The 22,122-nt window shown below is 41.9% G+C and overlaps 1 protein-coding gene, 1 non-coding gene and 1 pseudogene across 6 annotated transcripts in view; 1 reads left to right on the top strand and 2 right to left on the bottom strand.

The window, feature by feature from the left end:
* ZNF81 (zinc finger protein 81) overlaps positions 1 to 22,122 on the bottom strand; it is a 62,685-nt gene that overhangs the window by 21,769 nt on the left and 18,794 nt on the right. For 4 of the 5 annotated variants that reach the window (XM_036017129.1, XM_036017131.1, XM_036017130.1 and 1 more), the window contains exon 3: positions 3,140 to 3,266. In XM_036017129.1, coding sequence (XP_035873022.1) covers positions 3,140 to 3,266 — 127 coding nt within the window. Of the gene's footprint in view, positions 1 to 3,139; positions 3,269 to 22,122 lie in introns of those variants that run through there. The other variant, XM_036017133.1, reaches the window with a different exon arrangement.
* Positions 15,458 to 15,617, bottom strand: LOC114505768 (annotated as a pseudogene).
* Positions 15,746 to 15,881, top strand: LOC114505874. Its single transcript, XR_003685329.1, has one exon. It is a non-coding gene; the product is annotated as a small nucleolar RNA SNORA48 (small nucleolar RNA).

The following is a 22,122-nucleotide window of genomic DNA, read 5'->3' as shown; positions in this document are numbered from 1 at the left end:
TTCCTACAATATCCCCATTGAACTAGTCTATTTAGCTTGTGCAAAAGATAAATGGATCTTGGAGAATGACAGTGGATCATCAGAAGCTTAAGCAGGTTGTGATTCCAACTATAGCTGCTGTACCAGAAGTGGTTTTATTGTGAGCAAATTAACACATTCCTTGGTGTCTGGTATGTAACTACTGATCTGGTAAACACTTTTTTTTTGCCATACTTATTAGTAAAGACCACTAGAAGCAGTTTGCCTTTTGCCAGGGTGACTGTGCTATAAACAAGGTATATACAAGCAAGTCCAACTATATATCTTTACTGTCTTGCCTCAGAGGTATTGGAGCAAAGTCCTGCCATCCTCTGTGGATAACTGGTTTCTTTTTAAGAAACAGCTTTTCGCTTGCTACTGAGTCTCAATGTATTCACTCACTGAATTTAAGCATATTAGTCAAAGGAGGAAAAGAAGCTTACCAAGGATTCCCTCAGTAATAGTGAGTGGACACGGAAGAGCCCTGTACTGACTGAATTGAATCTTTGCCCTGTAGTGGGACACAGGAAATATGGGATATAGAAGACATACTTTCTCCTGTCACTTGTAGTGAACCCAGGTCTTTCTGACTGAGGACCTGTGGGTGGTGTGAGGTCAGTAGCAGCCACTGAACCACTGACCCTTGGTCTTCTCAGAGTTGTGTTGCTTGAGAATGCAGCCTAAAGTCAGTGGTAAATTCCATGTAAGGCTAAATATCGGCGTGAAATTAATAGTCAAAAAGTACCATAAGGGAAAGTTGAAAAAAACTTTGAAGAAAGCATGTAACTGTTGAGAGGTGTGACTTCAAATCAGATGTGCTGACCTTCAGCCCTAGGGGGTAGTGCAGCCCCCTCAGTCCTGAAACCAAGTGGGTGACTGACCTTCTGGAACTAAAGAGATGACAGTGCATTCTCCTTGCATTTTCCTGGCCTGTGCCTTCTGGGCCTGTGGTGGCAGTGATATCCCTGCTGGCTTCTGAACCATTCTTGGGGTCATACACACCTTTTCTTGGAGTTCAACACATATTCACAGCCAAATAGCTTCACCAGCCTGTTTCCTGTCTTTGAAATCCCATAAATCCAACAGCTTTCCTTCATTTTTTCCTGCCTGTCCTCTTCAGACTGACTGGATCCACAAGTCATACACCAATCTTTAGCAACTGTTTGTCCAGCCACAGACTTGGTGTTCTTTTCAGAGTACACCCTCTCATTTTTTGCAATATGAACAGGCAGAGAATTTTCTAAATCTTCGCGTTCTAGTTCCTTTTTACTAAAAACTCCTTCTTCAAATTTCTTTCAGCATTTTACTCTAAGTTGTAAGGAGAAACCACACCATGCCTTTATACTTTCCTCAGAAATCTCCTTAGCAAAATATCCAAGTTCATTGCTTACCAGTTCTACTTTCCACTCAAGAGAACACAAGTCAGCCAAATTACCTGCTACATTATAATAAGGATTGCCTTTCCTTCAGTTCCCAATATGTTCCTCATTTCCATCCAAGACCTCACCAAAACCACCTTTAACATTCATATTTCTTTCTTTTTAATTTTAATTGTTCAAGTACAGTTTTCTGCCTTTTACCCCCATCCCAGCCCACCCCCCAGCCCTCCCCCCTCCCTTCCGTTCCACCTCCCCTTGTTATTGTCCATGTGTCCTTTATACTTGTTCCTGTAAACCCTTCCCCTTTTCCCCTGAAATTCCCTCCCCTCTCCCCTCTGGTCACTGTCAGACTGTTCTCAATTTCAGTGTCTTTGGTTATATTTTGCTTGTTTGTTTGTTTTGTTGATTAGGTTCCTGTTAAAAGTGAGATCATATGGTATTTGTCTTTCACTGCCTGGCTTGTTTCGCTTAGCCTAATGGTTTCCAGTTGCATCCATGCTGTTGCAAAGGGTAGGAGCTCCTTTCTTTCTGCTGCACAGAATTCCATTGTGTAAATGTACCATAGTTTTTTGATCCATTCATTTACTGATAGGCACCATAAAAATGTCCATACTACCCAAAGCAATTTACAGATTCAATGTAATACCTATTAAAGTACCAATGGCATATTTCACAGATATAGAACAAACACTTCAAAAATTTATATGGAACCAAAAACGACCCCGAATAGCTGCTGCAATTTTGAGAAAGAGCAAAATAGGAGGGATCACAACACCTGATACCAAACTGTATTACAGGGCCACTGTAATCAAAACAGCCTGGTACTGGCATAAAAACACTCATATTTCTACCAAGTCTCTTCAAGGAAATCTAGGCTTTTTGTTTTTTTCTTTTAAAGATTTTATTTATTTCTTTTTAGAGGGGAAGGGAGGGAGAAAGAGAGGCAGGGTAACACCAATGTGTGGTTGCCTCTCGCATGCCCACTACCAGGTACCTGGCCTGCAACCCAGACATGTGCCCCAACTGGGAATTGAACCAGTAACCCTTTGGTTTTCAGGCCCACACTTAGTCCATGGAGCTACACCAGCCAGAGTAGGCTTTTTCTATCAAGCGCCTCAAAACCTTTTCACTCTGTCCACTGCCCAATTCCAAAGTCACTTCCATGTTTTCCTAGGTATTTGTTGTAGTAGCACCCCATTTCCCAGTACAAAAATCGGTATTTGTTTTTTTTTTTTTTTTTTTTTTTTTTTTTTTTTGGATGGCTCTAACAAAGTACCACAAACTGGGTGACTCAAAACAACAGAAATTTATTGTCTCACAGTTATGGAGACCAGGAGTCCAAAATAAAAGTGTCAGCAGGGCCATACTCTTTTTGAAAGTATTAGGAAAGCAACTGTTTCATCCCTCTCTCCTGGCTTCTAGTGGTTTCAGTCATTTCTTGGGTTATAGATACATCTCTCCACTCAAATGGCCATCTTTTCCCTGTATGTCTTCACACTGTCTTCTCTCTGGGTGTGTCTGTCTGTGTTTAGATTTCTCTTTTTCATAAAGACACCAGTCATACTGGATTAGGACCTGCCCTAATAACCTCATTTTAGCTTGATTACTTCTATAAAGACTCTATTTCCAAATAAGGTCACATTCTGAGGTACTAGGGGATATGATTTCAACATATTTTATTTAGGGGACAAAATTTTACCCATAAAAGGTTCCTCACAGATGAAGACGGTGACTGTGCTTACCCACTGAGAGCAGGTGACTGTAGTTCTCCAGTGTCACCTCCTGGTACAGGCGCCTCTGAGTAGAGTCCAGTTGCTGCCACTCTTCTCTGCTGAAGTCCACAGTCACATCCTCAAATGACACTGAGACCTGTAACAACACAATCCTGTTCAAGCTGATATGGTCAGCACTGGGGGATGGGGAGAACATAGATAAGAAAGAGTTTTTAATGATTTTTTTTCACCACAATATACCATACCACATATTTATTAAATACTTAATTATACATAATGTTGTGTAAAGTACAAACATCAAATCATAAAATCTTGCTATTCATTGTGTATAAATTTAGTCTTTCATTTTTTAAAAGAATAATTTTGTACATAATTTGGCCCTGATCCTATCATGTTGCTCATTTTAATTAAAAATTTGTGTTGTATAACTTTTAGGAGGAGGTATGTATATACGTTGTTTAAAACTTCACATAGGGACTTCCAGTCAAGATGGATGCATAGATAGGCACACTTTGCCTCCTCACATAACCACAAAAAGAATTGAAACTAAAGTTCAAAACAAATAACACCCAGAACTGTCAGAATATTAAACTGTATGGAAATCTGACAACCAAGTCTTTAAAGAAGCCATAATCAACCAGACAGGTAGGAGGGGTAGAGACATGGAGACAGGGCACAGAGGCAAGGAGACATGATGTGGTGTGGAAAGGTGATCAGGGAAGAATGGGCATAGGCAGTCCCACATTCACATGTGGTGAGTAAAACTTGGGAAGGATACTTTGGGAGTGAGTGATCCCAGCCCCAGGCCAGACTGCACAGTCCAGGGTTCCAGGGTCAGGAAGATATATCCCCATAACTTCTGGCTGTAAAAACCAGTGAGGGTTGGGATGGTGAAAGAAACTGCTAGATTTTCAGCAAACTTTGCTTAAAGGGCCTGCATGGTCTTAAAATGTATGCAAACCAACCCGCTCGGGGATTCAATACCAGAGTCAAAGCTGGAAGGGCACAAGTCACATAAGAGGAGTGAAATGACTGGGAACAGGGTGAGTGCTAGGCAAACCCCAAGAAGCCAGGCAGCAGCACAGTTCCCTCTCCTAGCCCTCCCCCAGTACAGAGCCACAAAGCAATGAAGCGAGTTGCCCCACCCTGGCGATTACCTAAGGTTCTGCTCCACACAATTTACAGGTGCCTTTTACAGTGAATCAAAGCAGCTCTCCCTAATACACAGAAACAAATACAAGGAGGCTGCCAAATTGAGGAGACAAAGAAATATGAACTGAATGAAAGAAGAGAACAAAACCCCAGAAAGAGAACTAAACAAAATGGAGAAAGCCAACCTATCAGATGCAGAGTTCAAAACACTGGTGATCAGGATGTTCAAAAAACTCACTGAGTATGGCAACAACATAGTGGAAGAAATGAAGGTTACAATAAGTGAAATAAAGAAAAATTTACACTGTAGATTCTACAGGGAACCAATAGTAAAGGGAAGGAATCTGGGATTCAAATCAACCATTTGGGACATAAGGAAGAAACAATCATTCAATCAGAACAGAAAGAAGAAATAAGAATTCAAAAGAATGAGGATAGTATAAGAAGACTCTGGGACACCTGCAAACATACCAACATCTGAATCATAGGGATGCCAGAAGGAGAAAAGAAAGAGCAAGAAATTGAAAACTTATTTGAAAAAGTAATGAAAGAAAACTTCCTTAATTTGGTGAAGGAAATAGACATACAAGTCCTGGAAGCACAGAGAGTCCCAAACAAGTTGGACCCAAAGAGGACCACATCAAGACACATCATGATTAAAATTCCAAAGGTTAAAGATAAAGAGAGAATCTTAAAAGCAGCAAGAGGAAAGAAGAGAGTTACCTACAAAGCAGTACCCATAAAACTATCAGCTGATTTCTCAAAAGAAACTTCGTAGGCAAGAAGGGACTGGCAATGCTTTAGCTTGTGTGGCTCAATGGACTGAGTGCTGGCCTGCAAACCAAAGGGCGGCTGGTTCAATTCTCAGTCAGGGCACATGCCTGGGTTGTGGGCCAGGTTCCCAGTAGGGGGAGCATGAGAGGCAACCACACATTGATGTTTCTCTCCCTCTCTTTCTCCCTCCCTCCCCCTCTGTCTAGAAATTAATAAATAAAATCTTTTTTTTTTTTAAGAAGGGACTGGCAAGAAGTATTCAAAGTCATACAAGGCAAGGACCTCCACCCAAGATTACTCTACCCTGCAAAGCTATCATTTAGAATAGAAGGACAGATAAAGAGCTTTCTGGACAAGGTAAAGCTAAAGGAGCTCGCCATCACCATACCATTATTCCATAAAATGTTAAAGGGACTTTTAAGAAAGAGAAGATCAAAACTATGAACAGTAAAATGGCAAACTCACAACTACCAACAACTGAACCTAAAAAAAGGCAAAAACAAAAACAAACAACTAGAACAGGAACAAAATCACAGAAATGGAGACCACATGGAGGTTTATCAGCTGGGAGAAGGAGGAGAATGTGGGGAAAGGTGCAGGGATTAAAAAGCATAATTGGTAGGTACAAAATAGACAGGGGGAGGTTAAGAATAGTATAGGAAATGAAATGGAGAAGCCAAAGAACTTATGTGCATGACCCATGGACATGAACTAAAGGGGGGATTGCTGGAGGAAATGGGGGTGTACCAGGCAGAGGGGGCAAAGGGGCAAAATTGGGACAAATGCAATAATAAAATGTACTAAAAATAAAATATTAAAAAACTTAAAAAAATAAAACCCCACTTCACATAGATCCCTCAACTGTTGCTCTCATTTACTTTAAAAAATATGGCCATTTTCTCTTTTTTTAAAAAAAAGATTTTGTTTATTTATTTTTAGAGAGAGAGGAAGAGAGGGAGAGAAACATCAATTGGTTGCCCCTCACACCCCACCCCCAAGCAGGGACCTGGCCCGCAACCGAGTCATGTGACCTGGCTGGGAATCAAACTGGTGACCTTTTGGTTTGTGGGATGATGCCCAACGCTCTCAGCCACACCAGTCAGGGTGGCCATTTTCTTTTGATGCCTTTTTATTGCTCATTTCTAATTTAATTCCATAATGGTCAGAAAATATATTCTGCATTGTTTTTCTTGTCTGAATTTTTTTTTTCATTTTTTCTCAATCCCTCTGAATTTAAGTGGACATCTTACAAAGAAAAAGTTGCTATTGTGCTGCAAAGCCTGAGTTAGCCAATGGGCACAACTGGAGAGCAATGTGGCTGGCTGCAGAATTGAGGCATCCCTAAAGTTGAAATAGATGGCATCATTCACGAGAACCCTGCCGCCTGATACAGAGCTCTGAGCATACTGAAAACATGAGATGTTTATTTGGTTGAACCCTGGGCACCTGGCCATACTGTTCAAAACCAAAAACCAATGGAAACATTTCCTTGCTGGAATGGAGCCAGACTCTCACTCCATGCCTCATCCCTCCCTCCCCCTCTACCTTGAAATCAACTGCTTTGAAGAAATGATTAGGGGCGGGACAGAGGGTTCCCTGTTCCCAAGAGCGACCAAAAGCCACATATACATCCTTTGAGAATGCTGGAGAACTTCAGGGAATGGAGAACCTCAGACTTTTTAAGGCTATATTGGATACAGGTGCCTAATGAGTGCCCATCCTACCTGATCTCAAGGAGGTGCGGGAGCAGTCAAATTCAGCTGACAGGGTTTCAGCAGGGATTAATAAGGAAAAGCACTTAAGCCACATTTGGAGAGGGGTTGGGCCAATTCAATGTACTGTCATTGCAGCTTCCATGGCTGAATATATCACTGGTATGGTGTTTTAAATGCTTGTTGTATGAATGCTAATAAAATGCAAAAGGGGTTCTCCTATTTCATGACTGACTTATGTGGAGACATGGTAGCAGGGCATGCAAATCACTTCCCAATCCATCTCAGTGACCTCTCCCAGGTGGTCTAACAGAAACAACAGAGAATTCCCAGAGGACAAAGGGAAGTCACAGCCTTGATTAAGACTAAAAGGTGGCAGGTGTGATTATATAATGTGTCAATACAACAGCCTTGTATGGCCAGTGAAATAACCCAGCAAGAGCAGCAGAGTCACTGGAGATTACTGCCAATGGAATTCTGCTGTCACTCCCATGGCCCTGGCTGTTACAGATAATGTGACTGTAACACATTGCAAAGATTGATGATGTCACGTGGGATGCTGGGTTGGATGTTGCCCGGGTTTTCTTTCTTCTTTTCTTTTTTCTCCCAGTGGAGTTGGAAGACACTTCCATGGATCTCTTGTGCTCCTGTATATCTTGCTGGGTATGACAAGAAAGCAAGGGAATGCCCTTTTCCCTGGCATTTCGCAGGTTTGCATTGGCAGCAACTTTGAGGCTGGCTTCCAGGCTGCTATTAAACAACAGGTTCCTCAGGTTGAGTGTTCATTTCCTGTGATGCAACTCACAGCACACACTGGCTGCTGTCAAGGATTATCTGAGACACCCCTGTGGGAACTGGGGCTTAGGGAACCTACAGTCAAAGGTTTTTGGTTTCTTAATGGATTTTTTCCTGTGGCCAAAGGGGAAAAGACCTTTCTCCACCCCTTCCCTTTTCTTAGAGCATTTCCTTGATAAAACTGGTATTTGTATATCTTTTTCTGCCCATTTGATATGTATGTTAATGTTTTGAAAAGCTAAATAAACCTTTTGTCAGAATTACAGCCTGGGAGTCATCTCTTTGAAATACAGACATCAAGGACAATAGAGTCTCTATCTACTTGTCACCCTGGGAACTTAGTCTAGGTGCCTGGCTCCAAGTTTTAAACTACCTGCTTGTCATAGAGATAGAAGTTTGATTTTGCCTTTTGATAAAGCCAATTAACTAGCACAGATGGCCACTCCAAATACCAGGTGATCCTACAGTGAACTATGAAAGAATGCCAAGAAAAACAACACTTAAGTCCTTTTGCATGAGGAGAAGTTATTATTTATATCGAGAATATGCATGTGATGGGTTATATCTGCTCAATTACATAAAAGGGTGATATATCTTTTTTTTAAGTTAGGTAGTCTCTTTAGATAATGTTGAACACGGTATAAACATGATTGTGTAATTTGGATTCTAAATGAAGTTGAATGTTTATACTCAGAAAATATTTTCATGTGATAGTTATCTTCATGAGTTTTATCATTCTTGGGTCTTCTCTTCATAGAAATAAATGATTACTCAAATGTCTGAGTTGTCCTTTAAAAGTTTTTTATCTTTGCAATCTCATTAGCAGATGGCCCATGATGCAAATCATAGTTTGGTTTAATACTCAGTAATAAAATTATTTTCTTTTTTTTTACATTAGTAGACACGATTTCCTGAGTTGTCAGGAAATTAAAAAAAAATTTCCCCAACAATCTGCTGATGAGGATGGGATGGTCTAAAAGTTCTCAACTGAGCAGACCAGCAGAGGACCAGTGAATTATAAAATGCCTCCCTCCTAGCTCTGTGCTCGTTCCAAATACTAACCAAATAAACCATACTCTCCAAATTCCAGATTTTATTCTTGAGTAAGCACATGTTAGAAAAGACCTAAAATCCATCAGGATCACCATTAGCTGTGATGGTGGTAAAATGTGGGAAGCCAAGAATGTTGCCTGCAGGTCTGTCTCTTAAAGGACTAATATACAGAATGGGGCAAAAATAAATTTACAGTTTTGAGTAGGCAAAACACAGAGTTTATGCTTTTATTGTTATCTATTAATTATTGTATTGTTTTCCATAGGAACAACAGTAAACATATTTTTGCCTCACCCTGTACAGTCTCTCTGTATAACATTTGGAATGAAATAGTCTTACAGTGGCCTGAGGAAGATGCTTTTGACTTGAGTGAATTAACTTATCTGTGGTAGGTTTTAGAAGGGTTTCATGCCCAGGAAATGAATTACTTGTGTTCATGGGATGAATATCATTCTAAGAAGAAAGTTTAAAATTATTTGGAAAGATTGAGGAAAATGGAAGGTGAAATGGGAGGATTAAAGTCACTTTCTCTTTTAATAAACCCTTCTCCTTTCTCTGCTGTCCCCACTCCCATTGCTCCTCTTCTATTCAATCTCTTTATCCCCTCCAGCTTCAAAATGACTCCTGGTAAGAGGGAAGCTTTGAGATGGGCAGTTTTGATAATTAGTAGATTTCCCTGCAAAGATGGACAAGGACACAATTTTTTGGCCAGTATTGAATTATCTGCCCTGTGTGAAATTTGTGTGCCTCCTACCCTAGCTCCTGGGCGGGATCAAAGTTTTGCCACCCCTGAATAGGCTTTCTGGGCCCTGGCTGGTGTGGCTCAGTGGATTGAGTGCCAGCCTGACAATCATAGGGTTGCTGGTTCCATTCCCAGTCAGGACATGTTGCAGGCCAGATTCCCAGTTGGAGGCATGCAAGAGACAACCACACATTGACATTTTCCTCCCTCTCTAAAAATAAATAAATAAAGCCCTGGCTGGTGTAGCTCAGTGGATTGAGCGCGGGCTGTGAACCAAAGGGTCACCAGTTCGATTCTCAGTCAGGGCACATGCCTGGGTTGCAGGCTAGGTCCCCAGGAGGGGCCACGTGAGAGGCAACCACACACTGATGTTTGTCTCTCTTTTTCTCCCTCCCTTCCCCTCTCTCTAAAAATAAATAAATAAAATCTTTAAAACAATAAAAATAAATAAAATCTTTAAAAAAATAAATAGGCTTTCTGGGATACTGATTTTCACCTGGTTATGAAGAAACAAAAGACCCAGAAAGAACCTCTGACCTCCCCCACCTTACCTGTCTAAAGGAATTCAAATAGAAAAACCTGCTTAAAGGAAGGGATCGTCACAAGCTTCATAATATGGCAGGCTGATAAATGCAGCAAAGCCATTTTGTTGGACACCCCTCTGTGTCCCGTTTCTGGGTGGCCCAGCAAGAATTTGTTTATCACATGTTTGCTCTTTCTTGACTACCTGTAAAGTGTCTGCTTTACTTTTAAAATATCAGACCCCCGGACTTCCAGTCAATATGGTGGTGTAGGTAAACATGACTTGCCTCCTTGCACAACCACATCAAAATTACAACTAAATTGCAAAACAGCCATCATTCAGAACTGCCAGAAATTGAGCTGAATGGAAGTCCAACTAGGGAATTAAAGAAGAAACCACATTGAGACTATTAAGGAGGGACAGGGATGCAGAATGGGTTGGTTCCACACTCACATGTGGCAGATAAAAATTAGGAGGGGTATCTGAGGAGCAAGGGATCCCAGCCCCACACTAGGCCACCCAGCCCAGGGTTCCAGTGCCTAGAAGAGAAGTCCCCATAACTTCTGGCTGTAAAACCCAGCAGGGATAGAGGCTGTGAAAGACAGAAACTTCTTAAGCCCCAGGCATTCCTCTTAAAGGGCCTGCATGCACACAAACTTACTCAGACTCACTCCCTCTGAACTTCAGCACTGGGGCAGCAGTTCAAAAGGTACCAGAGGCATATGGGGAGGAACTGAAGTGTCTGGCATCAAAGAGAGGCAGGGGACAACTTTCTCCCAGACAGAGAAGCTGACAGAGGCCATTGTTCTTTTTTTGAGCCCTCCCTCCCTCTATTGAACCAGCAGGTGGGCTCCGTATCTAAGACTCCATCAACCTGGCTCACACTGTTTACCCCACCCAAGCTGTTTCCAGTGGCTTTTCCATATGAATGGTTTCTCTTGGTTCATGCTTCAGATTTTCCTAAATTCTCTCAAACAAGAAGCATCTGGCCTCAATGAGCCCCATACCTCTCACTAAGATGCCACATACCTCTCACTAAGAGGGCAGGTCCAGCACTAGCAGCAGCCGACCTTGGTTCACAGCTTGGCCTTACCCGGGCACCTACAAGCCCAGCACAAGTAGCATCCATCTGCAGACTGCTTTGTAGCTTATGCTGGGTGGCCCTGGACAGAACACAGGCAATGGCTGATCTTGGCCTGCAACTCCTGGGAGGATTCAGAGCCTGCCCACCTACTGAACAGCTATAGACTACGTTGGAGCACCACCTCCACAAGCACCACACTCAAAAGGTGGACTCAGAGGGCACCAGGGCCCTGCTGAAGTAAGTCCTGCTCTGTGGAGTGGGCCCTTGCACAGTAGATCCTCCACAGTGGTTGGAGGTTGGTAGTCAGTTGTCACAGCCAGTCCTTGTAGCTGATTGGCCTTGGGGTAAATCCCTCCCATAGATCTGCCAACAGCAATCAAGGCTCAACTACATGAGGACGATGTACTCAGCCCATGTGAAGGGTGCATCTTGAGTACCCAGCTTGGGTGATAGGAGAGGCTGTGCCACTGGACCCTACAGGACACCTACTACATTAGACCACAATATCAAGACACAGAGTCAAAGCAGCTCTACCTAATAAATAGAAACAAACACAGGGAGGCTGCCAAAATGAGGAGACAAAGAAACATGGCCCAAATGAAAGAACAGATCAAAACTCCAGAAAAAGAACTAAATGAAATAGAGGTGAGCAATCTATCAGATGCACAGTTCAAAACACTGGTTATGAGGATGCTCAAGGAACTTAGTGAGGACCTCAGCAGCATAAAAAAGATCCAGTCAGAAAAAAAGGATACACTCATTGAAATATAGAACAATTTATAGGGAAACATCAGTAGAGTGAGTGAAGCCAAGAATCAAATCAATGATTTGGAGCATAAGGCAGCAAAAAACAACTAATCAGAACAAGAAGAAAAAAGAATCCTCAGGGACAACTTGAAGAGGTCCAACATTCACATCATAGGGGTGCCAGAAGGAGAAGAGAAAGAGCCAGAAATTAGAAATCTATTTGAAAAAAATGATGAAAGAAAACTTCCCTAAATTGTTGAAGGAAATAGACACACAAGTCCAGGAAGCACAGACAGTCCCAAACAAGTTGGACCCAAAGAGGCCCATACTAAGACACATCATAATTAAAATGCTAAAGGTTAAAGATAAAGAGAGAATCTTAAAAGCAACAAGAGGAAAAACAGTTATCTACAGGGGAGTTCCCAGAAGACTGTCAGCTGATTTCTCAAAAGCAAAACAAAACAAAACAAAACAAAACCCACAAAACTTTGCAAGCTGGAAGGGACTGGCAAGAAATATTCAAAGTTGTGTTAAGGAGGAACCTGTGGCCAAGAGTGCTATACCCAGCAAAGCTATCATTTAGAACTGAAGGAAATGTAAAGAGCTTCCCAGACAAGAAAAGCTAAAGGAGTCCATCACCACCAAACCAGTATTATGTGAAATGTTAAAGGGTCTTCTTTAAAAAGAAGATAAAAAAATATGAACAATGAAATGGCAGTAAATACGTATCTATCAATTGAATCTAAAAAAAAACTAAGCAAACAAAAAGAGCAGAGACAGAATCATGGATACAGAGAGTATTTTGATGGTTACCAGATGGGAGGGGGGTGTGGGGAAATGGGTGAAGATGTGAAGAGATTAAGAAGTACAAATAGGTAGTTACAGCATAACCATGGGAGTGAAAAAATACCGTATAGGAAATGGAGTAGCCAAAGAACTTATACACATGCATGGCCCATGGACACGAACAGTGGTGTGGGTATTGCCTGGGGGAGTGGGGATTCTGGGTGGAGGGGTGCAAAGGGGGAAAACTGGGACAACTGTAATAGTATAAATAATAAAATATATTTTAAAAAATATTTTATTTATTTTATATATTTTTAGAGAGGGGGAGGGAGAAAAAGAGGGAGAGAAACATCAATGTGTGGTTGCCTCTCATGCGCTCCCTACTGGGGGCCTGGCCCACAACTCAAGCATGTGCCCTGATTGGGAATCAAACTGGTGACACTTTGTTTTGAAGGACAGCAGTCAATCGACTGACGCATACCAGCCAGGCAATACAATACAGTTTAAATTAAAAAAGAAAAATTCTCCCAGTTGTGCTGGTAAGTGACAAATGCAAGCTGAATAACAAGAATTAATGTGATCTAATTTATGTAAAGAACAACCACAAAGCACCACTCTATATATGTACATATGCATGTATATGGTTATAACTGCATGTAGTAGTCTCTGGAAAGATCACGCCAAAAAGATTTGAACAAATACCAGACCCTGCCTTCCTCTCCTTAGTCCAAAATGGCGTATAAGCCTCAACTGCCCAATGTCTCCTTGGGTCTCATATTCTTATGGCACCCCCACATGCACATCCATAATAAAAAACATTTTCTGCTGTTAATCTGTCTCATTAATTTGATTATTTTTAAAATATTTTATTTATTTTTAGAGAGGGGAAGGGAGGGAGAAAGAGGACAGAAACATCAGTGTGTGGTTGCCTCTTATGCGCCCCCTACTGGGGACCTGGCCTGCAACCCAGGCATGTCCCCTGACTGGGGATTGAACCTGTGACCCTTTGGTTCACAGGCTGCTGCTCAAGCCACTGAGCCACACCTGCCAGGGCTAATTTGATTATTAGCCCAACTAGAAGAACTTAGAAGGTAGGAAGAAAGATTAATTTTTTATCCCTACACTCTGACTCAATTTCTTAGCCTAGATTCTACCTTCAAGAGTCCCCTTCTCATCCACATCCACATATCACATAACTAAGAAAGCAGAGATTATAAAGCAACACTATCAGAGAATAATTGAGAACTTGGGTAAGAGTCTGTGATCCTATATGAAGATGACAGAATGGAAAGTAGTTGTAGTCATCACCTGGAAATGAAAAACAAAAAAGGGAGCTAGATAGAAAAGTACCAACATGGAAAAGGAAACTAAAATGCCATCTATTTTAATTTAAAGATTTTATTTATTTATTTTTAGAGAGGGGAGGGAGGTAGAAAGGGAAACAACAATGTATGGTTGCCTCTTGAGTGCTCCCAGCAGGGGACCTGGCCTGCAACCCAGGCATGTGCCCAGACTGGGAATTGAATGAGTGACCCTTTGGTTTGAAGGCCAGCACTTAATCCACTGAGCCACACCAGCCAGGGCTAATTCTACATGTTTCTTTACTCAATGAAGAGACAGCCAGCCCTTCCTAACCACATGGCTCATAAAGCTGATGCCATTAAGAAGCTACCCAGACCTCTCTGGGGTTGGGGGGCAGGGAATTGAAATAGTGAAAATCTGTATGCCCTTCAACTCCACTAATGTTACTCACTTAAGGGCTTCTTTTCCTGTGCCCAGGGAAGACTCACAGAAGTTTGCACGAGTACTTGGCAGTATGGTTTCATGGGATGTGCATTGGTTGCTGCACAGAATTCTGCAACAAGTAGGCTTTGCATGTCTGATAGAGCAGACACATCAGGACCGGAAGATGATCCACTGCATCAGGCGTTTCATAGTCAGAAGACTATTTGCTGCCCCTGACAGCCATGGAAGAACTAAGGGCTTTAGGGACCCACTGAGGGGGGCCGCAGATGGCCATACTTGAATCTTTTCTGCCAAAAGTGAGTGGGAGAAATTGAAGCAGTGTACCCAAAATACCAGTGAGTTCCCTGTTAATTTCCATCAGCAGTTTGTTGAGATCTCAAAATTTACCAGCATGGATGGAGAGGCAGATCAAAATCAGTCTCTGGTGTCTGTATTGTGTCACCTAAGGATAGACTATTACTCAAATCTTAGCAGCAGCTGCTCAGGTTTGGGGCAATCTAGAGAAAGATGAAGAAGAAAAGAAGCAATTAAAAAAACTGTGTTGGCTGCTCAGTTGCAACTATTTTTCTAAGGGAATAGCACCTACTCTGGATAACATATAAAGGGAGCCAAGGTAGATAGGAAGTCTGTAGGTCATTATTCAAGAAGCCAATACATTATTCAAGAAGAGGGCTGGTAAAAAGACCAGGAGACACAGATACTGTACGAGCAAGGGATTCAGGAAGGACCAGAACAAAACCCTCTGCTGGGGAATAATAGGCAAATGGCTCAAAATCAACAGAGGGAGGGAATCTTGGAGGTGCAAACTGGTGAACTACAAGTTTCAATAACTTTCCTTCAGGCCAACCTATACTTGCCTTTTCTAGTAAATACTGGTGCTACTTATTCTGCAATTTCCTCAGAATTTTGTCCTTTTCCATCTAGTGGTAGGTCAATGCAGGTTGACATTTCATGTCCGCCTTCTACTTGTCCCTTTTCTTCCATGGTTCCTATAAAGATAGGTCTTCTAATGAAGAACATGCTTTCTTACTTTCTCCTGTAAACATATTGGCTAGAAATCTGCTTGCAAATTTGCTGTACAAAATAAAGGCTACCGTATTCTGTACTCAGGGTGGAGTGCTTGTGGCACTCCCTAGAGAAACGGCACCTGATTTGGTTACTATGTGCCTTCAGAAAGAAAAGGACTATGAGAGAGAGTGGCAGTCTCCCATTGTGCTAGACAGCTATCCCAAAGTGAAACAAATCAATGCATCACTCTGGGCCCTACAGAATAATGATACTGGTTTAATTCAAGATATTGAAAAGTTTTCAATTAGCAATAATCGTGCCTCAGATAAACTTCATTGGCTACAATACTGCCACTGCGCAAAGCTAATTCAAGGTATTGAATTGATAAAAAATAGCTTTCCAAAAGCATAAGCTATGGCCACGTGTAAAACAATATCCTTTGTTGAGAACTTTTTGTTGAGAGGTAACAAAATCAGTTATAAAAGAATTACACTGTCCCTAACCTGGGCAGAGTTGTACCAGGTTTGGTGGTGCTTGTCCCTTATAAGCCAGAGATAAAGTAACTCCTTGTTTATCCCATTTGGCTTTTGGTCTGTGCCCAGTAGCTGGTTCATGCCCTGGAAACATACTCGTATTTGTTCTTTACATCTGTATTTCTAGCCTACTTTATGCACTATTAAATGAGTTAATAACCAGATCTGGCTTTCAGATCTGTTCCCACTGGGGTGCTATCTTTGTGGGGGAGTATAAGTCTATGAAGCACTTTAGGCCTGGCATATAGCTTTACTGGGTATTTATTGTTCTCATTTTGCAATGCCTTGAATGTTCCATGATCTCAAAGTGTATGCCCTCTACCATATAAAGATTTTCTCTTGATTTGTATAGGTTATGATGTGATCACTCAAGCCCAATCTGGGACAGGAAAAATGGCCACTTTTGCCATATCAATTCTACAACAGGATGAACTGGATCTATAAAGGCCACTCAGGCACTGGTCTGGGCACCCACAAAAGAATTGGCACAGCAGGTGAGAATGTAGCTTATTTCTCCTCCCCTGAAAGACTGTTTTAGAAATAATAAGCAAAATACAAAAATCACAGTATGCTCCCCAACCACCATGACCTTGGGAGAACTGAGGTATCTACCCAAACACAATAAGCATTACTTCCTCCACCCATTTCCTTAGTCAAATGGGAAGGTTGCTGGGTGGAGCCAGGCTGGCTGAGCAAGTTTTGTGGCTGTTTTATGGACAAACTCCCTGGTAATCAATGGGCAAGGAGACACTTGATTGGTAGTGTTGCTCTTGTATCAGCCAGGCGCAAAGCAGTACTACAGTCCTTAGTTCACCCTAGCTTTTAAAAAATACATATATCTTATTGATTATGCTATTACAATTGTGCCATTTTTTCTCCCTTTTATTCCCCTCCACCCTGTAACCCCCCTCCCACCAGCATTCCCCCACCTTAGTTCATGTCCATGGGTCATACATATCAGTTCTTTGGCTTCTCCATTTCTTATACTATTCTTAACATCCACCTGCTTATTTTGTACCTACCATTTATGCTTCTTATTCCCTGTACCTTTCCCCTGATTCTCCCCACTCCTCCTCTCTGCTGAAAACCCTCCACATGGTCTCCATTTCTGTGATTCTGTTCCTGTTCCAGTTGTTTGCTTAGTTTGTTTTTGGGGGGTTTTTTAAGGTTCAGTTGATAATTATGAGTTTGTTGTCATTTTACTGTTCATAGTTCTGATCTTCTTTTTCTAAGATAAGTCCCTTTAACATTTCATATAATAAGGGCTTGGTGATGATGAACTCCTTTAACCTAACCTTATCTGAGAAGCACTTTATCTGCCCTTCCATTCTAAATGATAGCTTTGCTGGATAGAGTCATCTTGGACATAGGTCCTTGCCTTTCATGACTTGGAATACTTCTTTCCAGTTACTTCTTGCCTGCAATGTTTCTTTTGACAAATCAGCTGACAGTCTTATAGGAACTCCTTTGTAGGTAACTGTCTCCTTTTCTCTTGCTACTTTTAAGATTTTTCTCCTTATCTCTCATCTTGGATAATGTAATTATGATGTGCCTTGGTGTGTGCTTCCTTGGGTCCAACTTCTTTGGGACTCTCTGAGCTTCTTGGACTTCCTGGAAGTCTATTTCCTTTGCCATATTGGGGAAGTTCTCCTTCATTAGTTTTCAAATAGCTTTTCAATTTCTTGTTCTTCCTCTTCTTCTGGCACTCCTATGATTTGGATTATGGAATGTTCAAAGTTGTCCTGGAGGTTCCTAAGCCTCTCCTCATTTTCTTGAATTCTTGTATCTTCATTCTGTTCTGGTTGAATGTTTATTTCTTCCTTCTCTCCAAATCCTTGATTTGAGCCCCAGTTTTCTTCCCTTCACTGTTCCCAATATACAGAGAACTGTTGGTTCCCTGTATATTTGTCTTTATTTCACTTTGCATAACCTTCACTTTTCCCTCTATTTTGTGGCCATACTCAACCATTTCTGTGGGCATCCTGATTACCAGTGTTTTGAGCCCTGCATCAGACAGGTTGAGTATCTCTTCATCACTTAGTCCTATTTTTGGAGTTTTGATCTGTTCTTTCATTTGGGCCCTATTTCTTCATCTTGGCACACCTGTATGTTATAAGGGGCAGAGCCTTAAGTATTTGCCAGGGTGGGGCAACCCACTTGGTTACATTGTGGTGCTATATGTGGGGGAGGGGTCAGAGAAGGAACAATGCTGCCTGCTTGGCTCTTGCCCAGCTTTCAGTCACTTCCTCTGCTACCCAGTAGCAAAGTGGGCCCTTTTGGTGCTTATTCCTGGGTGTGTGGGCTTGTGTATGTTCTAGGATCCTGTGGGTCTCTCCAACGAACTCTCCTGTGAGGCTGGGAATTTCTCCCACCACTGCAATTCCCACAAGTTTTTACAGCCAGAGGTTTTGAGGCTTTCTTTTCCCATGCTGGAACCCTGGGTTGTGCAACCCTGTCTCACTCCCCAGTTGTTCCTCCCAATTTATCCACACACAGATGTGGGACCGACTGGTCAGCCAGCTACCATGCTACCATGAGTTTTCTCTGCCCCGGCTGCCCATCTCCACCCTTCCTACCACTCTGAATGAGTGTTTCTTCTTTAACTCCTTGGTTGTCTGGCTTCCATAGAGTTCAATATTCTGGCAGTTCTGGTTATTTTTTGTTTTAAAATTTGTTGTCCTTCTTTTGATTGTGTGAGAAGGCAAAGTGTATCTACCTATGCCTCCATATTGGCTGGAAGTTCAGTTCACCCTAGCTTGATGCCTGTGTTGATGGCCAGAGCTGTTTCATGCCTAGAGCACATTAAAAAAATAGAAAAACCAAAGATAATTTAAAAAGGAATTCATCTTGTAATACTCCCATACTTCTAGTAAAGAAGGAAGTAGATTTGATGATGATAGACAACCACTGTATCAATTTGTATAGGATCTTAGATAAGTAAATAAATGTGTTGTTCCATTAACTCCTGTAGTTCTTAGCCCTACAATTATTCTCATTTTGGTACCATAGTCTGCCAAGTTTTTCTCTGTAGTGTGTCTATGTTTTGCTTCTCTTTTCCTGGTCCTCTAGCTAATGAGTCTAAATTCCTTTTTTTTTTTAAGATTTTGTTTATTTATTTTTAGAGAAAAGGAGGAAGAAACAGAAGAAGAGAAACATCAATGTGTGGTTGCCTCTTGTGCACCCCCTACTGGAGACCTGACCTGGCCTGCAACCCAGGCATGTGTCCTCACCAGAAATCAAATCAGGTACCCTTTGGTTCACAGGCTGGTGCTCAAAGGCAAAATTCTTGTTTGATTTTATTTACTAAGGACTCCAGTATTCATGGCAAAGGATTCCCTAAGGGCTTCAGGATTCTCCTATTATTTCTTCTACTTATTCATAGGAAAACTTATGGAAGTTTGTGCCACCAGAAGGATCTATAATTATTCCACATGTAGGGGATTTTCTGGTAGCTTCTGAAACTAAAGAGCAATACAAAATTGGTACTTTGGCTTTCTTACAATTCTTTGCATCACCAGGGCATGAGTACTCTCTGGACAATTTCTAATATTGCCTAAGTGAAGTAAAATATTTAGGTGTCAAGTGAAGGCTGCAATTTAGCAGATGAGAGAGCCAACTATGATAAAAACAACTTAGACAATTTGGGGTGCTGGAGGATACTGAAGGCAGTGGGGCCCAGCTTCTGCAGAGAGGGCAAAGCCTCTGGTGGAGCACTTGCTTGATGATTCTCCAAAGCCTTTTTGTGGTCTCTAGAATCTGAGAGGCTTGTGAAACAACTGAAACTGGCTCTTCCCTAGCTTTGGGGACTTCAAATTTGGAAAAACCTTGTTTTGACATGAAAATAAATACACTGGATTTTTCAATCAAAAGGTGGAGTTAGACTATAGACCAATGGCACACTTCTTAATTCTTCTGGATGCTCTGGCACTGGGAGTGCCTGGGTACTTCTGAGTGGTGGCAGGAGCCACCACACTTAGTGAAAAGGCTCAAGCCCTTACCTTCAGTTACTTATTTGCATGTCTTACGTGCTGTGGCAGCTATCTTACTACTATATAAGACAGCATTTGTCAGTATGCCACCTGACTAACCATGAAAAAACATTATCCAATCCCAGTTTTGTGCTCGAAAGATGCAAGCTCCTAAACCCTGCTACTTTTACCAGATCCTGACCAAATAGATGATCATAAGTGTACAATGGTAATAGAAGACACTAAGTAGCAACCTGAATTTTCTGATATTCCTGTTTAAAAAGTGTATTTGATAATGTTTATTGATGAGTTGGTGTACCTAGGATGAAAAGGGCCATCATGGGGCTGCACATGCTGTGGTGACTGCTCAGAAAATCATGGAATCCTATATTGTGCCTGTTATTAGATCAGCACTAGCAGCCAAGTTAATAGCAGCTGTAGGGCTGCAATTCTTCGTTTGGGACTTAAAGTGAATCTGTATTCTGGTAATAAATATATGTTTGGTGTATGTCATGTAATGGGGTCAATTTGAAAAAAAATGGATTGTTCCCTCATGCACTATTGGTGGGAATGCAGATTGGTGCAGCCACTGTGGAAAGCGGTATGGAGTTACCTCAAAAAATTAAAAATGGGACTGCCCTATCACCCACTGATTCCACTTCTGGGAGTATATACAGAGAAACCTGAAACATTAATTCAACAGAATATATATGGACTTCCAGCTAAGATGGAGGCATAGGTAGACACACTGTGCTCCTTGCACAACCAAAAGGACAACAACAATTTAAAAACAAAAAGCAACCAGAACTGACAGAAAATCGAACTGTATGGAAGTCTGACAACCAAGGAGTTAAAGAAGACACATTCATCCAGACCGGTAGGAGGGGTGGAGACAGGCAGCCGGGGCAGAGAGGACTTGTGGCCAGGTGGTGGCTGGCGGACCAGGGCGGGCAAGATGGCGGCTGTCAGACTGGCAGGGCGCCAGATTGCGGATGGGGCAGTCCCACATTTGCACTCAGATAAACCAGGAGAAACAACTGGGGATTGGGACAGACTGCACAACCCAGGGCCCCAGCGTGGGTAAAAAAAAAAAAAAAGCCTCAAACCACTGATTAAAAACACCTGTGGGGGTTGAGGCAGTGGGAGAGACTCCCAGCCTCATAGGAGAGTTCATTAGAGAGACCCACAGGGTCCTAGAACGTACACAAACCCACCTACATAGGAATCAGCACCAGAAGGGCCCAATTTGCTTGTGGGAAGTGGGGGAAGTGACTGAGATCAGGCAGAGAGCAGAGCAAGCACCATTGTTCCCTCTCGGACGCCTTCCCCACATACAGCATCACAACACAGCAATGTGGGTTACCCCACCTGGGTGAATACCTAAGGCTCCGCCCCTCACTACATAACAGGCACATCAAGACACACACTAAAAATGGCCCAAACAAAAGAACAAGATCAAAGCTCCAGAAAAAATACAACTAAGCAATGAAGATAGCCAACCTATTAGACGCACAGTTCAAAGCACTGGTAATCACCCTGGCTGGTGTAGCTCAGTGGATTGAGCATGGGCTGCGAACCAAAGTATCGCAGGTTCGATTCCCAGCCAGGGCACATGCCTGGGTTGCAGGCCATGGCCCCCAGCAACCGCACATTCATGTTTCTCTCTCTCTTTCTCCCTCTTCTCCCTCTCTAAAAATAAATAAATAAATCTTAAAAAAACCACTGGTAATCAGGATGCTCACAGAATTGGTTGAATTTGGTTGCAAATTCGATGAAAAAAAAATGAAGGTTATGCTAAGTGATATAAAGGAAAATGTACAGGGAACCAATAGTGATGGGAAGGAAACTGGGTTTCAAATCAATGGAAGGGACCAGAAGCAGGAAAGGAACAACCAAACAGAAAAGAATGAAGAAACAAGAATTCAAAAAAATGAGGAGAGGCTTAGGAACTTCCAGGACATCTTTAAACATTCCAACATCTGAATTATAGGGGTACCAGAAGGAGAAGAGGAAGAGCAACAAGCTGAAGAGTTATTTGAACAAATAATAAAGGAGAACTTCCCCAATATGGCAAAGGAAATAGACTTCCAGGAAGTCCAAGAAGCTCAGAGAGTCCCAAAGAAGTTGGATCCAAGGAGGAACACACCAAGGCACATCATAATTACATTAACCAAGATTAAAATTAAGGAGAGAATCCTAGAAGCAGCAAAAGAAAAGAGACAGTTACCTACAAAGGAGTGCCCATAAGACTGTCAGCTGATTTCTCAAAAGAGACCTTACAGGAAGAAGGGGCTGGAAAGAAGTTTTGAAAGTCATGAAAGGTTACATCCAAGATTGCTGTATCCAGCAAAGCTTTCATTCAGAATGGA

This window comes from Phyllostomus discolor, chromosome X (genome assembly GCF_004126475.2).
Source record: "Phyllostomus discolor isolate MPI-MPIP mPhyDis1 chromosome X, mPhyDis1.pri.v3, whole genome shotgun sequence".
NCBI classification, from domain to species: domain Eukaryota; kingdom Metazoa; phylum Chordata; class Mammalia; order Chiroptera; family Phyllostomidae; genus Phyllostomus; species Phyllostomus discolor.
Note: the sequence above shows the minus strand (reverse complement) of the source record. Positions and strands in the feature narration are given on the sequence as shown.